The sequence below is a fragment of the Echiichthys vipera genome (assembly GCF_963691815.1).
Source record: "Echiichthys vipera genome assembly, chromosome: 4".
Lineage (NCBI taxonomy): Eukaryota > Metazoa > Chordata > Actinopteri > Perciformes > Trachinidae > Echiichthys > Echiichthys vipera.
In genome coordinates, this window is record NC_139829.1 from 33,216,791 (window position 1) to 33,239,474 (window position 22,684).

At 45.6% G+C, this 22,684-nt stretch overlaps 1 protein-coding gene across 3 annotated transcripts in view; it reads left to right on the forward strand.

Moving 5' to 3' along the window:
- Positions 1–22,684, forward strand: part of loxl2b (lysyl oxidase-like 2b) — a 46,677-nt gene that overhangs the window by 17,335 nt on the left and 6,658 nt on the right. For 2 of the 3 annotated variants that reach the window (XM_083912271.1, XM_083912272.1), the window contains exons 4-11: positions 1,574–1,785; positions 5,134–5,350; positions 8,161–8,344; positions 12,058–12,209; positions 13,231–13,398; positions 18,750–18,915; positions 19,396–19,636; positions 21,218–21,333. In XM_083912271.1, coding sequence (XP_083768397.1) covers positions 1,574–1,785; positions 5,134–5,350; positions 8,161–8,344; positions 12,058–12,209; positions 13,231–13,398; positions 18,750–18,915; positions 19,396–19,636; positions 21,218–21,333 — 1,456 coding nt within the window. The remainder of the gene's footprint in view (positions 1–1,573; positions 1,786–5,133; positions 5,351–8,160; positions 8,345–12,057; positions 12,210–13,230; positions 13,399–18,749; positions 18,916–19,395; positions 19,637–21,217; positions 21,334–22,684) is intronic. The other variant, XM_083912273.1, reaches the window with a different exon arrangement.

A 22,684-nucleotide genomic window follows, 5' to 3' on the forward strand; every position in this document is an offset into this window, starting at 1 on the left:
GACGTCATGGCGATGCGTGGCTTTGTTTCCAAATCTTTCCGTAGACCTCTGAGTTTTTGTGCGTCTTGTCGACTGTTTTTGAATCTTTTCATCGACCAAATCTGCAGTAAACACTCCACCTCCGCATCACACCAACGTGAACCTTTCACCGCCATTGATGTTGTTTTAAATGTCCGCGCATGGTCCCTCCTTCTATTTTCTATGTCCGAACAGGCGCACATAAATGACGTCAGAACTGTCGTAGGCCTCGTGCTCGTGCTCGTGCTCGTGCTCGTGCTCGTGCTCGTGCTCGTACACGTGCGCACGCTCGTGCTCGTACACGTGCGCACGCTCGTGCTCGTACATGTGCAAACGCGCTCTACAAAAGCCCACCTCTCTCAGACGGGCCGTGGACGGCCAGCTGGCCGCAGTTATGCGCGGAGCGGTTGCACTCACACTGGTCAAACGCAATAGGCTTTAGCCGAAAAACCTGTTTTGGCGCGGTGCGGAAGGACAGTGTGAATGCGCCTTAAAACCACATGTCTTAAGTAGACGGATGCTAACGGATGCTAATGTTTTTAGCGTACAAATGAATATGAAATGTGCAGCGCTGGGGGAGTCAGGGGCCCACGCGAGCTGGGGAAAGTTTGGCTCTGGCAACTACATATGCTGTGTTTACCTCACAGACCACACCTTAAAAACATTGTCTGTCTGCTCGTTTGCGTTGGAAAGGTAGTGTACCGTTATTAAAACGTTTATGCTGGAAACAGCTACTTTCTGCTGCAGGAGACAAGAATGATAACAGCAGTGACCGTTAACCCAACAATAAAGCTCAGCTGAACGATAAAAAAGCCCAGTAGAGCTGAGGGGAAGTGCGTGGATGGGTGATAATTCCCTGTAGGTTTCTTGTTCTCGCTCTAGTGAAAGTGGAACCCTGACTGTGCGGTCTCCGCTGCTCAAGTCTGGGGTCGCTGATAGACGAGAGGCGTCTGGAAAGAAATGGCAGCATCTTAATTGACTGCACGTGTACTCACAGTGTTGTTTTCATGCATTTTTCCTTTACAGTCTGACGCTTTTTCCGACGACACGCGAAAAATCCTTGCATGTGTTACCATGGAAACCCTTTGATACTTTCGTCTTTTAAAGCCAAAGGTGATTTGCAGTAAAAATGTTTGAGCAATCTGGAGACGATTTGCAAGCGCTGCACGCAGATCTGAGCAGCTGCGGATGCGGTCTGGACCCGGGGTGTAGGGATTGAACGTTATGTAACACAGGAATGCTGGTTCCAGACCGATGTACAGCCTGTTTACATCACAACACATCGCAGTGGTCCGTGTAGGCAGAAAAGACTTTTTATGGCCCTTATGCAAAACGAATACATCTCTCAAATTAACATACTATACAGAGATGTACCAAAACATGTTGTTGTTGTTTGGGAATTACACAAAAACACATGTTATTACTTACTATGACAAATGGCACGTCAGTTAGTTAGACAGGCATAATTTGTTGGGCTTCATATTTTAACATCTGTCATTAAAGTAAGTTTCTTCATTTCACTCATGTGCACATTTCTAATTGTCTTTGTCTGCAGAACCTTGATATTCAAGTGGAGGATGTGCGCATACGAGCCATCCTGTCCTCGTACCGTAAGCGAATCCCGGTAACGGAGGGCTACGTGGAGGTCAAGGATGGCGGCAAATGGAAGCAGATCTGTAACACAGAATGGACCGAGCTCAACGGCAGAGTCATCTGTGGCATGTTTGGCTTCCCCGGGGAGAGGAAGTACAACGCCAGAGTCTACAAGTGAGTATTCCACTACTGTATGTGTGGTCCTGGGTAGCTCAGAGACCAGAGGAGGATTAAGGGTTTGATTCACGAGTGGCCACAAAAAAATCCCGGTGTTAGAAATGACTTTGCAACAATCGAATGCTGCTAGTTAGAGGGTGTCATCACTGATCCGTTTTTTCCTGTTTGGTAACATTCATTCATCTTCAACCGCTTCATTAGTGCATTCCACAAAGACGTCAAAATGCGTGAGCGACTGCTGAGGAAGCTCGCAGCCAAACGGCTACAGGTTAATCACGGCCTGTAACATAAAACTTCCAGCACTCGAGTTAACCTTGAATTTACTGTCTGTGCCTGGGCTGGAAGTTTCCACTGTGCAGAGCGCGGCAGCTCCCTAACCTTTCCATTAAGTGTGAGCCTACCGCCGCTTTCAGCCTCGTGAAACGTGCGCTTTTACAGGCTGCCGTTTGAAACAGAGACGACACAGAGCCAAGCGCTTCGGCAGTTTAATAATGCTGAGTTTGCTCCTGTGCTGATGCTCCTGTGTAGTTTAGCTGCATCAAGAGTCTCTTTGAGGATGCCAGATATAAACAGGTCTCAATATGGAAGTGTCACCCCCCCTCTCTCTCATTCCCCTGTTCCCTGTACATAAAGTCAAGAGTCAAAATCATTATTTTAAAAATCTAGACTGAATTATGAAGATAACTTGTTACATTTAGCTGCTATTTGAGCTCCTGGTGACTTCGAATAGCGTCCCAGATGTCTCGTCCACAAGGTTCACGACATAGACAGTAAATAAAGATGGACGGCTTGACTGCTCCCCAAAAGTGAAGCTGAAACATCTGGATCGCCCCCTGGTGGCTGGCTGCAGTACAGGTCATAAGTCCCGCCCCCTCCCCCTCAAGGTACACCTAAAATCCATGTTTACCAAAGATGGTTTCTGTCGATGAAGGTAGTTTTAATCGCACTCATGTTTGTACCTTTTTCTCGTACGTTTGTTTTTAATTTGTTATTTGACGCTATAAAAGCGCAGGGGGGAAACGTCAGGATTGACAGCCATGATTGGTCGGGGGGTGTGGACATGTAAAGTCATGCTCTTCGATGACGTGACTCTACCACCCCAGGTTAACTGCCTCCCCGCACCTCCAGCTCACTGCGCTAAGCTAACGTTCCTCTCATCCAAAGGGTCGAGCACAACAAGAACGATAATAACTTTAACTATAACTATATCTACAACGATGTTTGTGCATCAGGAACATTTTATAAATATAAAAATAAGGTTATTGTCCATCGGCGGTCCCCGGGAACTCCCATGCCACCAATACCACAGCGCGCAGACACGCCACCAACCATCAGCTGTTTCTATCATTCATCAAATCGCTCTGGTGTTTATGAAGCGTTATTGGTGAGAAAATCCAATTTTATTGATAAAATATATCCCGCAATGCATCATGGGAGTTTCCGGTACGGCTTCTTCTGCCGTATCTGGGTAACAGAAGGTCGTAGAGAGATGGAAGTTGATCCGTGAACATGTTTTCATGTACGGGCTCCAACGGGGCCACCGCTGAGTGTGTTGGACCTTCAGTTCCAGAGAAATGTCACAGTTATCACAAAAATGAGAAAGAAAATACTAAATACTTAAAAACCCAACTTGAGTCTAAATATGTAAGCTGGGTTAAGAGATGTTGGTGTATCAACTCTCACAGCCTCGGGATCACCAGTTGATTCAACCATTGCCCCGTTTGAACAGCGCTGATACGAATTACAGCTGTGTTCAAATTGCAGCTGAGGAGATAGCAGAGCCAGTTCTCCGGCTGCGGCTTCGAACATTAGTTTTGGATCGCTTCCAGTCTGCAGCTCCACTCTGCAGCTTCCCTCTCGCCAACCTCTAAATGAAAAACAACTGCTGCTTGTCCCATTTGAATCTATTGTTTTTCACGTACACATCAGACACAAGACACAAGGAGAGGACATGCGGCTGTGCAACCGAGGCTGTAAATACATAACAAGGGCTCACAAATAAAAAGGGATTAGCGCCCCAGCGGGCCTGAAAGAGTGTCATTAACCCCTGTTTTTAAGTTCCCATGGAAGTGTCCGACCTCTCCAGCTGTTAGCTAACTTTTCACTTTTGGTTTTAATTATGCAATGTGAGGCCATTGCCCTTGTCTTGTTTTATGGTGTCAAGATAAAGCATTTTACGTCAGATCTTGGTTAAAGTCACATGTTTCTCAAACTATAGAGAAACTGCAGGTCCATTGTTGAGTGTTCTTTATCGAGTTAATGAAATCCACTCACAAATATCATGGTAGCCTTTATTTCATCTTCATCTCATCTTCAGCCTCTTATCCGGGGTCGGGTCGCGGGGGCAGCAGCTTTAGCAGGGGACCCCAAACTTCCCTTTCCCGGGCCACATTAACCAGCCGTAACTGGGGGATCCCGAGGCGTTCCCAGGCCAGTGTGGAGATCTAATCACTCCACCTGGTCCTGGGTCTTCCCCGAGGCCTCCTCCCAGCTGGACGTGCCTGGAACGCCTCCCTAGGGAGGCGCCCAGGGTTCACCCTTACCAGATGATCCTGAACCACCTCAACTGGCTCCTTTCAACACAAAGGAGCAGCAGCTCTACTCCGAGTTCCTCACGGATGCTGAACTTCTCCCCCTCTCTCTAAGGGAGACTCCAGCCCCCCCTCCTGAGGAAACACATTTCGGCCGCTTGTACCCGCGACCTGGTTCTTTCGGTCATGACCCAACTTTCATGACCATAGGTGAGGGTAGGAAATGCAAATAAAGGATGAAAGGGAACTGAGAAAAGAGTTCAGACATACTGTAAACCATCATGTGCATTCAGAACTTTACATGAACATCACACACTTAGTTGACATTTGGCCTCACAGGTTGTTATGCTAATGTAAGCACATGCTGTAGACATAATTGTAATATTAGCTTTCTTTTAGCTGTGTTTTGTGTCTCCACCAACTCCTGAGGGAAATATTTGGCCAGTTAGCGACTAAATGTTCCACTTTGTTCACAAGCTAGCTGCTAACCTCGTGCGTCGGCCACGTTTCATGGAATAAAAGTAACAAAATCACAATAAAAGTTAAGGATAATCATGGGGAAAGAAATGCACGACAGATGTAGCACGTGCTTAGCTGAAAGATGCTTAAAGACTATGTAGAGCTGCAGTCTGGTGATTCATCACTGCTAGCAACATCTCACACATTACACATGGTCATCCGACCCATTGGTCCCATGTAAATATTGATAGCTGTCTCATTTTGACGAAAACGACAACATTTACTTGTGTGTTTGAAGGTGTTGTAAATTAAATAACCACTCCAATGCCCTTTTCCTTCTCCTCCGTCTGTCCAGGATGTTTGCTCGCCGCAGAAAGCCCACATACTGGGACTACGCTGTGAACTGCACTGGCAATGAAGCTCATTTGTCCAGCTGTAAACTGGGCCAGGCTACATCACTCAAGTCCAATGGGACCTGTGCTGGAGGGTTGCCTGTGGTGGTGAGCTGCGTGCCCGGGAGAGACTTCGCCCCAACGCCCATGACGGGATTCAGGAAGGCCTTCAGACAAGAGGTAAAGTCTAGTCTGAAGGGAATTTTAAAACGCTTGGCTATTGGTACTTGTTGAAACTTTGTCGTTATCCAAAAGCATTTAACGGTTCTTTCTTCTACTTCTACTCTCATTTTCAAGGCTGTAGTACTTGAGTCTCGACCAGATTCTTATTTTCTAATGAAGTGTTGCAGTTGTCTTGGTGTCGTGCCTTGTCGGACTCTTGGATTCGGCAATTGAGCACTGGTCAAGTTGTTCCTGGCGGTTGATTCTGACTCATTTGTACAGAACGTTGTCTAAATTCAATGCATTAATTAGTTGGATGTTAGAAAATAACTCCTAAATTACTATATTGGCAATGGAAAGACACTATTTAAGCGATTTTACACAAGATCGAAATGCCGCTCGATGAAAGTAAATCTTTATTTTTTCAATGATCATCTATTCAACATCAAATAATTCAATGTTAAAAGTCAGTGTTCACATCTGCGGAACCAAGGAAGAGCAACCGATTCTTGAATTTTTCATTCATTCATCTTCAGCCTCTTGTCCCTGTCGGGGTCGCTGGGGGGCTGGAGTCGATCCCAGCTGACATCAGGCGTGAGGCGGGGTCCACCCTGGACAGGACGCCAGTCTATCACAGGACACATAGAGACAAACAGAGACAGACAACCATTCACACCTACGGGTGATTTAGAGTCATCAATGAACCGAACACCTGCACGTCTTTGGACTGTGGGAGGAAACCGGAGAACCCGGAGAAAACCCACGCAGACACGGGGACAACATGCAAACTCCACACAGAAGGGCCCCAGCCGGGATTCAAACCTGGAACCTTCTCGCCGTGAGGCGTCAGTGCTGACCACCAAACCACTGTGTAGCCATTCTTGAATTTTTTAACTTTAAATTCTTTAATGTTGAATTGATGAACACAGAAAGATAAAGAGTTGAACTTCAAAACATTCAGATACATAATTTATTTTCACTTAAATCCGCCTGAAAACCAACGCTGATTGGTCGTTCGCTTGGCAAACAGCTCGGCAAAACGGGCGGCATTTGGACTCTGCTTGACGAGATGCGGATAATTGAATTAGAAAAGTACTCGGGCTGCGACTGATGGCGTCTCAAGTCCACGATAACACAAGTGCCTTTTGACCTTCCATGTGGGTTGAAATGGACATATTTCTAACTCCCACCCATAGCAGATTAAAATAAGCTTTAATTTGTTGTAGGTTTTTAGGGGATATAAAACTCACCCAGACTGTAGCTCAGAGACTAACTTTCATATCAAGACAGGAAATACTAACAATATTTACAGCCCCCCTGAGCTGACACGAGTCTGTCTGTGGGACTCTATCCACATTCCAGTGTGCGGCCTGAGCTTGCCTGCTCTCCGTCACGTTTCACAGCCGAGGGCCGGGCTGGGAGCGACATCACAGTCTAAATCTAAAGCTCCAAAGAATTTTATCGGATATTTACACTACGGAAAAACAAAGCTGACACCCTCTGTTTGATGACAAATGAATGAGAGCTGGTGTTGCTGAAGGTTTTGACAGTAATTAGGAGGATTTTGAATCCAATCCTAAACAGGAGTCCTTGACCGAAAGCCAGAGATTTAGAAACAAATGGAGGGGGAGAAGTTCAGCATCCGTGAGGAACTCGGAGTAGAGCCGCTGCTCCTTTGCGTTGAAAGGAGCCAGTTGAGGTGGTTCAGGATCATCTAGTAAGGATGAACCCTGGGCGCCTCCCTAGGGAGGTGTTCCAGGCACGTCCAGGTGGGAGGAGGCCTCGGGGAAGACCCAGGACCAGGTGGAGAGATTAGATCTCCACACTGGCCTGGGAACGCCTCAGGATCCCCCAGTTAGAGCTGGTTAATGTGGCCCGGGAAAGGGAAGTTTGGGGTCCCCTGCTAAAGCCGCTGCCCCCGAGACCCGACCCCGGATAAGAGGCTGAAGATGAGATGAGCTAAAGGGAACTCTGCAGTTTAGGTGTTTGGTTTAAACCAGAACCCGGTTGATTGCCAAGTAGGTTTTTGAAGACAAGGATTTTGGCAGGGGTGTCAAACTGATCCAGTAAAGAGTCGCTGTGGCCCCATGCTGTTATTAAATAACTGAAATATAAAGTATTTCATGTAAAAGAAGTTATGATGTTCCTTATTTTATTGTTATGTTCATGGGGGGGTCACCAAAGGTTACTATGGTAAAAATATGGGTCCGTTAAGAAAAAGGTTGGGAACCACTGGTAAAGATAAAATTAATGCATTTTAGTCAGGAGTTCCAGCATCTCAGTGTGGTTAATGTTTATATTGTACTATTTATAATCAAGCATCCTAATTCTTTAACAATAATTACACATGTCTGAACAAACTGCATCCAGCTGCGTGCGCTGTAGGCCTATTATCATAAGTAGTTCAGATTTCAAAACCCTATACATCTGAAATACACGCACACTAATGTAATGGATACTATCCTGTTTTATGGGATGATGTGTCCGCTTTCCACGACGAATACCTCGACATTAATTAGAGCTTGTTTTTCAGAGCGCACGCACATTAAGACATCTGGGCTTTGCTTTGTGAATGCCACGAGCGGTTTGTCAGATTAAACGGCGACTAATGTGTTTACTTGTAAAATAAAACACTTCCAGTACGTCTAAACGGTTTATGGGAGAACCGCATTAATAGCATGTTCCATAAACATGAAGCCACCCAGTGTCTGCTGCCTCAGCTTTGTCGTCACAGAAAATACAAAATCAAAGTGCAAAATATGTGGTTTTGAGAATTTGAACATTTACAGCGACGTGTTTTTACAAAGCGTCTGTCTTTCCTCCTGCAGCAGTCGCTGGTGCGCCTCCGCGGTGGGACCATCGTAGGCGAGGGCCGAGTGGAGGTGTTGAAAAACGGAGAGTGGGGCACCATATGTGACGATAACTGGAACCTGCTGTCTGCCACCGTGGTGTGTCGAGAGCTGGGCTTCGGTACGGCCATAGAGTCCCTGTCTGGAGGTCGCCTGGGACAAGGTATGCTGGCTTTACATTTTCACTGTTATTTGTGCAAGAATGGTTAAACTGACTCTTTTTCCAGCCACTCCTTGCTGCACATTTAGATCAGGGGGGGAAAACCCGTGTTCCTCTGTGTAATAAAACGGGAAAAGCATAAAGAAATAGATTGTGAGCAGCAGCAGCAGCCTGGACTAAGTACACAGTAGATCTGAACAGTCCCTTGCCAGCGACCTCAGGATGATAGTGTTTATTGTTGGAGCAAATGTGCATGTATAGTCCCCACATAGAAGGTTATGACTATATAGCAAAAACCACATATCCCAAACATTTCAGGCAGTAAAGCTGTCCTCCTCAGACTGTGTCACCCCTGAGCATTGGTGAACCCACAGACCTGATGGTAAAGGGGATTTACCTCGGTGGAACAGGATTGGTGGCATTATGCAGCTCTGTGAGGATGGGAACCCGTTCCTGAGCTCAAATGTCTTTTCTGTAAGGGTGTATAAATATTCCCGTGTTCTCAGTTTGAAAGTTATTCACTGAGGAAAAAAAAAATAAGGCAAGTCTAGCTCAGCTGACTGTGGACGGCCTGTGAAGACCAGTGCCTGTACTGAAACTTACACCTCTAACCCAGGGGTGCGCCTTACGTCGAACCTAGTATACCGGTCGAACGGAAAGGTAGTGTGGGTAGATTGCACAGCATTAAAAAGATCAGCCTATAACCCATCCTCACTATGACTATTGGTGTTACTACTATATGTGTGTGTGAAGCACGTTTCACCGAGAAATACACTTAGGGCGCACTCACACCGTCTCTCTGTACCGTGCCCAAACAGGTTTAACGGGTAAAGTCTGGTTCCTTTGACCAGTGTGAGTGCAACTGTACCGCGCCTATTTGCGGCACGCTTGCCGTCCACGGCCCGTTTGGGAGAGGTGGGCTTTTGTAAAGCACGTTTGCACATGTACGAGCACGAGCGTGTGCACGTGTACGAGCACGAGGCCTACGGCGGTTCTGAGGTCATTTCCTGTGCGCCTGTTGGGACGTAGAAAAAAGAAGGAGGGACCATGCGCGGACATTTAAAACAATGGCGGTGAAAGGTTCACGTTGGTGTGATGCGGAGGTGGAGTGTTTACTGCAGATTTGGTCGATGAAAAGATTCAAAAACAGTCGACAAGACGCACAAAAACTCAGAGGTCTACGGAAAGATCTGGAAACAAAGCCACGCATTGCCATGACGTCATCAATGCGTGTGACGTGTTACGGCGTGATGACGTATAGGCAGCAAGAAGCATTGGCCGAGGCCCAGGTAGTGTGAGTACAAACGGGCCTGGAGGGGGGGACAAGGACCCTAAAGCACGGGGCACGGGACGGAGGCACAGTGGGAGGGCGCCTTTAATACCTTTTATCTTCACTACAGTTAACATGTTAGTCTGGAGAGTTGGGTGTGAATGGAAACCTGAGTGGTTGGCGGAGGTATACAAGGCAGTAACTCTAGTTTTAAAACGTACAAGGCGAGGCGTGTGCTTCCTTAAGGGCCCAGCGGAGACCGCCTCCTCGTATTTATTAGTTCTTTTCTGATGGAGGCCTTCGCTCTGAGCCGTCTCACTTCATGGTCTCCAGTGAGGAGTCTCTTCCCAGCCTGCACCACAGGGTCCTGTCATCGGCAGTTTGGGACCCCCCACTTCTAAATTACACACTCAGCAGATCTGTACCCTGTTATTGGGTGTTTTAAAGCCCAGGCTCACCTGTCGAAAGGATATATTAAGGCAAAAAGCACTTTTTTCTCTAACAACTAGCAAAAAGAACCGCATACAGTGTGGTACTTCGGTGTAGGTGGGGTTTCCTTTTTCATAAACGGGGACATGATGCACATTCCTGTAACATTAGACATGGAAAGGTCAGGGAACGTTCCTTTCCCAGATTCATTTTCCATCATGATTTGTCATCAGTGGCTCTCTGTAACCCCTCATGGAGAACAACAGAACTCTGACGGTAACACTATCAGCACGTAGTCGACGTGAAGCGTCAGTCAGCTGTTTTGAATCTCCCCGTGAGTCTTGGGCCTCAGTGCGAGGAGGAGGTCGGGGTAAAGTGGATAAGCCACTTGTAGTCAGGACAAATGTCTTTGGCAACTTACAGGTCGTCATAAATGTATACAATTTGGTGACTATGATGTTGTTGTGTCACTTGAAGGGTTCTCTGATTAACTGAGTACTTGCTGTGTTGTGTGCAGTATGTATTTCATGCATAGTTCATTGTTATTGCTATCCTTTCAGCCTCCTCCTATACCATATTTGTATGTATGTATGTATATATATATATAAAGCAGTGATACTCTTGCAGTCAACAGTCCAGCCTCCACCTCCTCCAGTTGACCCGCAAAGTCACCCAGCAGCGCTGCAGACAACACAAGACAGAAGCCACAGCCTGTCTCTCTGAGCACATGAGAGCTACTTCATCACGTTAACAACACTGAGCAGGCCGAACACAGCTTGTGCTGCTGCGAGGGGACCTTAGCTAACAGATTTAGTAGAAAATGGACTAAGCATAAGTGCCGTTTGGAAGTATTTAGCATATGAGGCTAACAACCAGGGAAAGGATGTAAACAAGCAGCTATTGTCTAGTCATAACCGGTGGATTGCTTACTCCAGGTAGGGAATGAGTCATTACCCCAAGTGAAGGAGTTCAAGTACCTCGGGATCCTGTTCACGAGTGAGGGGACGATGGAGCGTGAGTTTGGCCGGAGAACCGGAGCAGCGGGGGCGGAGCTGCAGTCGCTCTACCGCACCGTTGTAGGGTGGCTGGAGTCTCCCTTAGAGAGAGGGGGAGAAGTTCAGCATCTGTGAGGAACTCGGAGTAGAGCCGCTGCTCCTTTGCGTTGAAAGGAGCCAGTTGAGGTGGTTCAGGATCATCTAGTAAGGATGAACCCTGGGCGCCTCCCTAGGGAGGTGTTCCAGGCACGTCCAGCTGGGAGGAGGCCTCGGGGAAGACCCAGGACCAGGTGGAGAGATTAGATCTCCACACTGGCCTGGGAACGCCTCAGGATCCCCCAGTTAGAGCTGGTTAATGTGGCCCGGGAAAGGGAAGTTTGGGGTCCCCTGCTAAAGCTGCTGCCCCCGCGACCCGACCCCGGATAAGAGGCTGAAGATGAGATGAGATGAGATATATATAAATGTATATACTGTATATTTTAAGTAGAGGAGGACTAAAAAAAAAAAAGTCTTCTTGTTCCTCCTGTGGGATGTTTGAGCTTTAATGTACAGAATGATGTATGTGCAGAATTTGACAGGAATAGCTGTTTTTATGTTTATCTGAATATATATTATATATATTATATTATCTGAAAATCAGATTTGAAGAGGCGGGTCTACGAGCATGATTTGTGACATCACAACTAGTTAAGAAGTCAGTCCCGGGCCAATTTTCAACATATGTGATGTAGAGTGGGAGGAGGTAGAGCGGGTCACCTTCCAAACACAAGGTGGATGGTTCGATCCAGGGCTCCTCCTCCTCCTCCTCCTCGAAGTGTCCTTGAGCAAGACACTGAATCAAGTGTTGTCCCCTTTAGGTGCATGTCGGTGAATGAGAGGCACGTTGAAAAGCACTGGCACTCTATTTTTAAATGGTTAAATTACATGAAATCAAGAAACAACATCTCTCTGCTTAATAATAATAGTCATTCCTCAACGGGAAGCATCCTTTCAACACCCTTTCTTTTGTGTGTGTTGCTCAGGTATGGGCCCGGTGCATATGAACGAGGTGGAGTGCTCTGGATTTGAGAAGTCCATCACAGAGTGTTTCTTCAACAAAGAGTCTCTCGGCTGCAGCCATGAGGAGGATGCAGCCGTCAGATGCAACGTCCCTGCGATGGGCTTCCAGGAGTCGGTGAGCCTCCACACACTACGGCACTAGCAGCTGTAACATGTCTTTTATGCAGACGTATGTACCTTCTGTAAAACCACTAAATGTTAACATACATGAGGACTTTTAAACATCCTCTGTATATCTTTATCACAATCATCAACAGCTGATTCCTAAGCTGTAGTTGTTTTTGTTTATTTTCATTATTGTTCAGTATTCTTTACTGCATTTATTTTGTGCATCCTCCAAGTCAGAATCTTGTGTTATTACACCTATCGTGCAGGTTTTACCTTGTAAAGTTAATCCCAAAAGCTTTGAATCATTGGATGCATTGAATGTGATAACTCTAAGGGCGCACTCACACTGTCCGTCCGTCCCGTGCCCCGTGCTTTAGGGTCCTTGTCCCCCCCTCCAGGCCCGTGACTTGGCTGGGGACCGTAGGGTCGCTGGTTCAAGTCTCTGTGTAGACCATGTTTGGAGCTTGGAGTTGCTGTTGAGCTTCTTCTTCTTATCCATGTATTTGGGAATATACAGGAAAAAACCACATATCTTACTAATCTACCTTAAATTAGATTGAAGGATATTTGTGTGTTTTATAGTAATTATATTATTAGTCAGTACAATTTTGTGTTATTTATATTATTTGGAATTAATTTCCAATATTAAGGACATTAGCGTGTATTTCTGAATATTTTTATCTTAAAATAGATAAAAATAATAATGATTATATCGTCCAAATTAACAATTAGACCCAAAGGAACGCCGTTACGACAAGTTTGTGTTCACAACAATGAGAAAACATAAGCATGTCCATTTTAGGTTTTCCCAGTTGTCCCCGTTAAATTAGGAAAAGTCATTAAATATAAAGCAAACACAAATGATGTTAAGCATGTAGTTAGAGATGTTAAACATTGGATGGGGTCTAATTGAACCTGAGGAGAACAGGAGGGTTAAACAGTTAAATGCACGATATATTCTGTCAGACATCATCAACATTGATTCACCCAGTGTGGATTTAGTCTTTACGTGTTTTTCTTGCCCATAGCTCCGTCTGAGTGGAGGTCGCAACCCCTACGAGGGCCGCGTGGAGGTGCTGGTGGAGAGGAACGGTTCTCTGGTGTGGGGGACGGTGTGCAGTGAAAGCTGGGGAACCATGGAGGCCATGGTGGTCTGCAGACAGCTGGGCTTGGGCTTCGCCAGCAACGCTTTCCAGGTACGAGTTACAAAAGCCAGGGGGTAGGAATAACAGGTTTTTTCCCCTTCAGCACAAATGTTATAGCCTCAAAGTAAATATCTTAAATATTGACGAACAAAACCAACAAATGGTGAACATTGGGTTCAATGTTCTTCCAGTCTATCAAACCTAGACAGTACAAATCTGAACAGAGCATCTTCTGCAGGAGAAATTCCAGTTTAACCCTTAAATTACCGTATTTTCCGCACTATAAGGCGCACCCCATTATAAGGCGCACCTTCAATGAATGTCTTATTTTGAAGCTTTTTTAATATATAAGGCGCACCGCAGACGCTACAGTCGAGGCTGGGGTTACGTTCTGACGTAACCCCAGCCTCCACTCCACTGCACTAGCACACGAGCGCTAGTTCATCACGTTAACAACACTGAGCTGGCCGAACACAGCTAGCTAGTGCTGCTGCTAGGGGACCTTAGCTACTAGTTTTAGTAGATAATGGACAAAGCAAAAGTGCCGTTTGGAAGTATTTAGCATATGAGGCTAACAACCAGGGAAAGGATGTAAACAAGCAGCTATTGTCTAGTCATAAACAGTAACGTTAACGGTGGAGCTAAGCAGCTAACGCCATCAGTCCTGCCGTCTAACGTTAAGAGACGCTAATTTAACAGGATGAGACAGTTTTGTGTTTTTTAAAAGTCAACCAGCAACGAGACAGAAACAGTGGCAGCTGCTATAAACACTAATCAGCAGAGATAATATGAAGCCAAGTCACCAGAAACACAAGATTAACAGGACTGTAGCTGAATCCATTAGCATGGAGCAGATCCCTGTTTACACTGTGGAGAAACCTGATGAACAACGACCATTTAATGTCCACACAAATCCCTGATCTCTACAACACAATGAAACAAACAAGAGAGTTTGAACATATTTGTCATATAAACATACATTTTCTTTCTTTTTCACTACTTAAAATTACCTTTTAAAAAGTGTTATTAATGTCGTTTGTATTGTTCTTAGCTTTATTGTAAAAATTCTGCCTTATTTTCTGAAATCTTCTGAAATCCCACCCACCTACCTACCTACCAACCTACCTACCTACCTACCTACCTACCTACCTACCCACCTACCTACCTACCTACCTACCTACCTACCTACCTACCTACCTACCTACCTACCCACCTACCTACCTACCTACCTACCTACCTACCTACCTACCTACCTACCTACCTACCTACCTACCTACCTACCTACCTACCTACCTACCTACCTACCTACCTATCTATCTATCTATCTATCTATCTATCTATCTATCTATCTATCTATCTATCTATCTATCTATCTATCTATCTATCTATCTATCTATCTATCTATCTATCTATCTATCTATCTATCTATCTATCTATCTATCGATCTACCTACCCACCCACCTACCTACCTACCTACCTACCTACCTATCTATCTATCAATCGGTATTGACTTTGAAATTCTAGCATTGTGAGCCTAATAGAGACAAAGTTCTGACTGATTTCAGTTTATTTAGTTGCATTGATTTTTCCCCCCAGAGGAATTCACTTCTCTATTGAAACCTGATCAATTATTGATTTGCTTTCGACTCATTATGGACAACTTCATCCTCAGTCTCCGTTTTCCTCGAAAGCCGTCAAATCATCCCCCTATGAATTATAAGATATCAGTTGAAAGCACTTTGCATTTGAATGACGTCCTGAATGTTTGAGCTCATTTGAAATGGAACGGCGGCTTTTAATTATGGTCATTTTTTTGTCTTCGTTGAATTTGAAAGAGGCCATTGTGACATTTTTCATTTTAATTAGAAACTAGCTAAAGTCAGGACATAATTCAGATTAAAATGCATTAAAGTGAAGTTTGGCTGCACATTGTCTGCCAACCAAATATTGTTATATCATCACTATGTCTAAGGGCGCACTCACACTGTGCGTCCGTCCCGTGCCCCGTGCTTTAGGGTCCTTGTCCCCCCCTCCAGGCCCGTTTGTACTCACACTACCTGGGCCTCGGTGAATGCTTCTTGCTGCCTATACGTCATCACGCCGTAACACGTCACACGCATTGATGACGTCATGGCGATGCGTGGCTTTGTTTCCAGATCTTTCCGTAGACCTCAGAGTTTTTGTGCATCTTGTCGACTGTTTTTGAATCTTTTTATCGACCAAATCTGCAGTAAACACTCCACCTCCGCATCACACCAACGTGAACCTTTCACCGCCATTGTTTTAAATGTCCGCGCATGGTCCCTCCTTCTTTTTTCTACGTCCCAACAGGCGGACAGGAAATGACCTCAGAACCGCCGTAGGCCTCGTGCTCATGCTCGTACACGTGCGCACGCTCGTGCTCGTACACGTGCAAACGCGCTCTACAAAAGCCCACCTTTCTCAGACTGGCCGTGGACGGCCAGCTGGCCGCAGTTATGCGTGGAGCGGATGCACTCACACTGGTCAAAGGAACTAGACTTTACCCGGAAAAACCTGTTTTGGCCCGGTGCGGAAGGACAATGTGAGTGCGCCCTAAAATCATTTGCCATTGCCAGTAATAGAACTTTTCATACGACAGCCTTTGAAAGTGTTTGCGGAGCTGTGGTATGAAGAGAAGAACGTCATGAGAGGAAACTGTAAGATAATGGTTTCTGTGTGATTATACGACGTCAGGTTTACCTTTAGGGGCGGCAGTAGCTCAGTCCATAGGTGACTTGGCTGGGAACCATAGGGTCGCTGGCTGGAGAGGTGCCAGTTCATCTCCTGGGCACTGCCGAGGGGCTGTTCGGCAAGTCACCGAACCCCCAACTGCTCGGGGCGCCGGTCACTGGCAGCCCCCTCGCTCTAGCATCTCTCCTTAACTGCATGTATAGGTCCTGTTTGTGCTTGTGTGTGTTTTTCGGGCCTGTGTGTGTGTGTGTGTGTGTGTGTGTGTGTGTAACATGATTAATAATAAGAGTGAAAAAATTCAATTTCCCCGTTGCGGGATAAATAAAGTAATTCTTCTTCTTCTTGAGGCAGGAGTGAGAAAGGCCGTCTGTTGTAATAGGGGTGCGTTTACTATGTTACACTATGTTTTCCTCATGTGGCAATACCATTACACATCCATATATTACAGTCAAAACATTAAGTTACACAGGCTTTATGTTGCAGTACAAGTTGCACTTTGTAGAAATATATATGCCATTATATACCAATACAATACAATGGCTCATCCATGATGATATAAAAGGATAGGGTGTGCCCTCTAGTGGTCAATGTGAAGAATTACCTATCTTCACAACAATCCACATCCATTGGAAAGGGACCAAATGGTTGCTTGGCATCAGCACAGTAAACATTCAGTGGGAATACAGTGAGTTTGCTTTTGTATCAGACAGTTCTGTGTGTCGTTCATCATCATTTTGGCTTCCTATTGTACTCTAAAATGAATCTGGCTCATGAAATAGTGATGGATAGAAGCAAGTACTGCATAGCAACCAGGGCTCAATCCATATGGGTTGTTTTTCAGCTGCTGATACATCGTCTCGTCTTTCCAACAACATTTAAAGGTTATTATTTCTATTTTTCCCTTAGTTTTGTATCAGAATATTCAGCATCACTCGCTTTCAACACGCTCCAGTAAGAGTCAAGTTTTATGAGGTAGTACCAGTGAACAGTGGTGGAAAATAACCAATGATGAATGAGGCACTTTTACTTGAGTTTTCCATTCTCTGCTATTTATCACTTCTGCCCCGTTTTCCCCATTTCTTACACGCTACTCCATTTCACAACTAAAGAACCTGAAGTGCACGGTGCTTAGATTACGTTTCACTTCAAACTGTTGAGTGAAACCCTCGAACATTTCTAACTAATGTTCTAAGTTTTCACTTATAATAAGCTAAAAAAGGTAATTGTGATCAGTGAAGCACTCGTATCATCTGAAGTGGGTGCCAGTGTATTGATTATAGGAGCCCACATGCCAGAGATGTGGACTTGAGACTTGGTGGCTTTGACTGTTTCGATGACTTTGATGAGAGAAAATAAATAACTTGAGACTAAACTTCGACTTGGAAGTTAGAGACAACTTGACTTGAAACATGACTTGTCTGTGTTCATTTTATATTTTATGTTTAGATATTAAATATTACAAATGTTCATTATGGTCAGTGTTGACGATACATGTGTGTGTGTGTGTGTGTGTGTATGTATGTGTGTGACGTTACCTGATGTCTGTTAGGGCTGATGGTAGCTGAACATTAGCCTGATACAGTCTGTTCTCTCCAAACTCTGTAGCTAGCTAACGGTAGCCTGATACAGTCTGTTCTCTCTCAACTCTGTAGCTAGCTAACGTTAGCTTGATACAATCTGTTCCTTACCTACCCCATAGCTAGCTAACGTTAGCCTGATACAATCTGTTCCTTAGCTACCCCATAGCTAGCTAACGTTAGCCTGATACAATCTGTTCCTTACCTACCCCATAGCTAGCTAACAATAGCCTGATACAGTCTGTTCTCTCCCAACTCTGTAGCTAGCTTAAGTTAGCCTGATACAATCTGTTCCTTACCTACCCCATAGCTAGCTAACGTTAGCCTGATACAATCTGTACTCTCCCAACTCTGTAGCTAGCTAACGTTAGCCTGATACAATCTGTACTCTCCCAACTCTGTAGCTAGCTAATGTTAGCATGATACAATCTGTTCCTTACCAACCCCATAGCTAGCTAACAATAGCCTGATACAGTCTGTTCCATCCCAATTCTGTTGCTAGCTAATGTTAACCTGGAACAATATTTTCTCTCACAACTCTGTAGTTAGCTAGCATTAGCCTGATATAATCTCTTCTCTCCCAACACTGTATTCAGCTAACATTAGCCCGATACAATCCGATCCATCCCAACTCTTTAGCTAGCTTATGTTAACCTGATACAATCTTTTCTCTCACAACTCTGTAGCTAGCTAATTTTAGCCTGGTAATGATTGATATCACTAATCAATCACCAGAATAAAACATTGGAATTTTAATTGAAAAGTTAATAAATACTTGTCTTGCCTTAACTTGGACTATACTAGACTCGACTGCATCTTTACTTGACATTGAAAAAATGACCTCACTTGAGACTCAGACCAAATAACTTGAGTCACATGTCTGGTATATTTATTTTTAAAGGTCTATATCAGCTGTGATATCAAACATACATCTGCTCATGGTGCCATCTAATCAAAAAAGTTGCATTACAATGTTGCTAAGGGCTTCCATGCGAACCACTTGTATAGACTACAGCATCCAGTGAATCAAAGTGCATCATATCAGGGGTGGATAGTAGTCTATGTGTCCCTTTAATGTCACTGCGTTAACCACGGATCATGTTTTCTCAACAGGAGACTTGGTATTGGCCGGGAGAGGTGAGTGCTGATGCCGTGGTGATGAGCGGCGTCCGCTGCTCTGGTACTGAGATGTCTCTGTCCCACTGCCTGCACCACGGAGAACACCTCAGCTGCTCTAAAGGAGGCGGACGCAACGCCGCCGGAGTCTCCTGCTCTGAGAGTAAGACGCCTAAATTCACATGTCGGTGGCGGTGAATGCTTTTCAGAGCGTTCTGTCACAAAATAAGCCCAGAAATGAGATCCTGAACGTTGCATGTAAGATGAGAAATGAAGTAATTGACATTTCCACTTTTAAACAGGGATCGACTCGAGCGTTTGCCATTCAATTTGTCAGCTCCCACGCTCACGTGGAAAAGCTTTGACTCTTTTGCTCGTTGAGTTTTAATTCAACAAGTGAAATTAATTTTTGCCTCTGTAGAAGCTCTGCCTCGGAGAAATGTTTGCATAGCGGGAACGCCAATATCCCCCCCCTGAATCACGAGAGGGCTTTGCAGTTTGAAACAGAAAACTCATTTGCTTTACGTGCCGGAGCGTTTATGTGTGTTTTCTTTGCCAATGAAAGGGTAATTCCTCTGTTTCTAAATATGTTTTGTCTCGGTCTGCTTCTCTGTGGTTTTCCCTTTCATCCTCCTGTCCGCAGCGGCTCCTGACCTGGTGTTGAACCCTCAGGTGGTGGAGCAGACCACCTACATGGAGGACAGGCCCATGTTCATGCTGCAGTGCGCGTACGAGGAGAACTGCCTGTCCTCCAACGCCAGCCAAGTGCCGGCCAGCTCCTACCGCCGTCTACTGCGCTTCTCCTCCCAGATCCACAACAACGGCCAGTCTGACTTCCGGCCCAAAGCTGGCAGACACTCGTGGGTGTGGCACGACTGTCACAGGTCAGTTTCACACAGTCACAGAGTACAGGGACTCTTTGACAGTCTACGTCCTTGGGTTTTGTACCAGATTTCATCATATGATGATCCCAAAGTAGCAATGTATTTAAACTAGTGGACACCAGATGTGGGTCAGCTCTCTGTTAAGTTATGGGCGTCCACGATGAACGATTCATTGAAACTAGTTTGATTCTAAAGTTGAGTCAATGTTGTTGCACCATTGAGACGTAAGGTTCACCTTAGGGCGCACTCACACTGTCCTTCCGCACCGCGCCCCGGGCTTTAGGGTACTTGCCCCCCCTCCCTCTCCCCCCGTGCCCCAGGCCCGTTTGTACTCACACTACCTGGGCCTCATGCAAATGCTGGGTCGCGGGGGCAGCAGCTTTAGCAGGGGGCCCCAAACTTCCCTTTCCCGGGCCACATTAACCAGCTCTAACTGGGGGATCCCGAGGCGTTCCCAGGCCAGTGTGGAGATCTAATCTCTCCACCTGGTCCTGGGTCTTCCCCGAGGCCTCCTCCCAGCTGGACGTGCCTGGAACACCTCCCTAGGGAGGCGCCCAGGGTTCATCCTTACCAGATGATCCTGAACCACCTCAACTGGCTCCTTTCAACGCAAAGGAGCAGCGGCTCTACTCCGAGTTCCTCACGGATGCTGAACTTCTCCCCCTCTCTCTAAGGGAGACTCCAGACCCCCTCCTGAGGAAACACATTTCAGACACTTGGACTGGACCTCGTTCTTTCGGTCATGACCCAGCTTTCATGACCACAGGTGAGGGTAGGAACAAAGATTGACCGGTAGATCGAGAGCTTTGCCTTCCGGCTCAGCTCTCTTTTCGTAACAACGAACAAGAAATAACTCTGGTGGTGTTAAGAGTGATCGGGAAATCTAAGTTATTTGAGGACACTAGTGCAATCCTTACACAACAGTTGGCCTAGTCAAATGCATGTGATATTTAGCATAAATTATAATTTGTGAAAGCAGTCGCACCCAGTTTATATTCAAGGTACACATCATAACAAGCCTTTCCTCTGTAAACCGCAGAGTAGAAGAGGACATTCGAATGACTCCGACATCTCTAATTAGACTTAATTCAAAGAAGGAGACACGACTCGGCCGCGGTCGTGTTTCTGGAGCAGTTTTTCCCCTTCACATGTTCTTCTGCCCTGTAATTGCCTATGTGCTGTAAACTACAGCTACTGTACAAAAAGTCCCACATTTTTGTGGTCCCCCTGTTTTGGCGTGAGGAACAGTTCACTGTTGGCAGCTTCGCACAGCTGCCAGCTTTCCACGCGTCAAACCCTTCGTGCCCCTGAGTGGCAGAAGTCGACGGAGCGTATCAGGGCAAAATCAAACCATTTAAAGGAATTGTCGTGGGTTGCAGATGACAATTTGCGTTTTCCTTTTTGTCGCTAAAGACCGGTGGCGGCCTTTCGTCAGCAGACTAGAACTACAACAGTCAACAGGAAGTGCCGTTCTTGTACTTTAGTGTGACATTTTGAGCCTGACTAGGTTTGTAAAGCTACGTTTCTGTCCCTGTGTGTACGTGTGTGTGTGTGTACGCGTGTGTGTGTGTGTGTGTGTAGGCATTATCACAGCATGGAGGTATTTACGCTCTATGACCTGTTCACCCTCAATGGCACCAAAGTGGCAGAAGGACACAAAGCCAGTTTTTGCCTGGAGGACTCCGAGTGTGATGAAGGTGAGAATGTGATTTAAAGCTGCACCAATTAGTATTTTTATTTTAACAATGGATCAAATGACTGTAATGCCAAAGGGGTCGCTTGTAGTGATGAAGAGAATCATCTAATGATCGTTTTAGCATCTTTCAGCTCATTGTTTTGGTTTAAGGTTCCACGACTGAACTGTGTCGGTTCATTATCATTATTATTATTATGGCTTAGATTTATATAGTGTCTTTCTCAGAGCTCAATGCGCTTTACAGAGTCCAGGTTCAAGTCATTCATTCATACAGACGTACATGGTGGTGGTAAACTACGCAGTAGTCACAGCTGCCCTGGGGCAGACTGACGGAGGCGTGGCTGCTAATCGGCGCCTACGGCCCCTCCGACCACCTCCTCAAACACACAGCAGTCAGACACATTCACACGAGGCAAGGTGGGTTAAGTCTCTTGCCCAAGGTCACAACGAGCATGACACAAGTAGGTCTGTAGGTTGACAAGTAGGGGATCGAACCGATCGAACCGCGCCAAACTCGCTCCACTAAATGAGCCACAGTCGCCCGACGGTTTACTCTTACTGCTCCCCTCAACTTTGTTTTCTCCAGCCACACGGCAGTGTAGCGTTTTGGCAAGACATCTCTGAGTAGGTGTGTCATGATTCTACCAATTCACACTGACAGGTATGCCGTTGTTAGGCCATCGAGTCTCTTAAAGATCAACAGACCGTTGGATTTCTGCCCTGACAGCTGTCATTCTTCTTCATTTTCCTTTGGATTGCACCACACTTTACAAATCTGAACAAAGACACATCTAAAAACCCTGCTTTTGATCTCGCTCATTGAAATCGAAAGCTCATATCGATGAATTTTCTGTTCAAGATTAGAATTGTTACAGCTGGAAAACCCACTTAATGCTATTTTCACAGCTCCAAACAGCAGACAAACAGCTGCTAAAGGAGACATATACATACTAATGTTGCTCTTTGTCTGGAGGGAGTGTAAAGGAGCCGTCACATGATGAGCGTTTTGCGCTTGGCTCACCACGAGGTTGGGCGCAGAGACCCAGTAAACGGCTAAATCAACATCAGTATTATAACAACTGTTTGCTCTTAAACTGCCTCTTCACGAACCAGGTGTGATGCTGATAAACCTTCTTTATTACGTTTTCTTCCGAGATCGTGACACGACTTTAATTTAACATTCGGGAAACTCAGACACAAGTTTTTCCTCCATCTGTCTAACCGGCTTGATGTCGCCTTTTCTAGGTTGCCTAGGAAACGTAAATGTCACACTCAAAGCTTGTATCTCATTGCGCTTTTGAAAGGTCAGCGACAACAAGGTCAAAGTTCAACTGATTTGAACTTAGATCTTG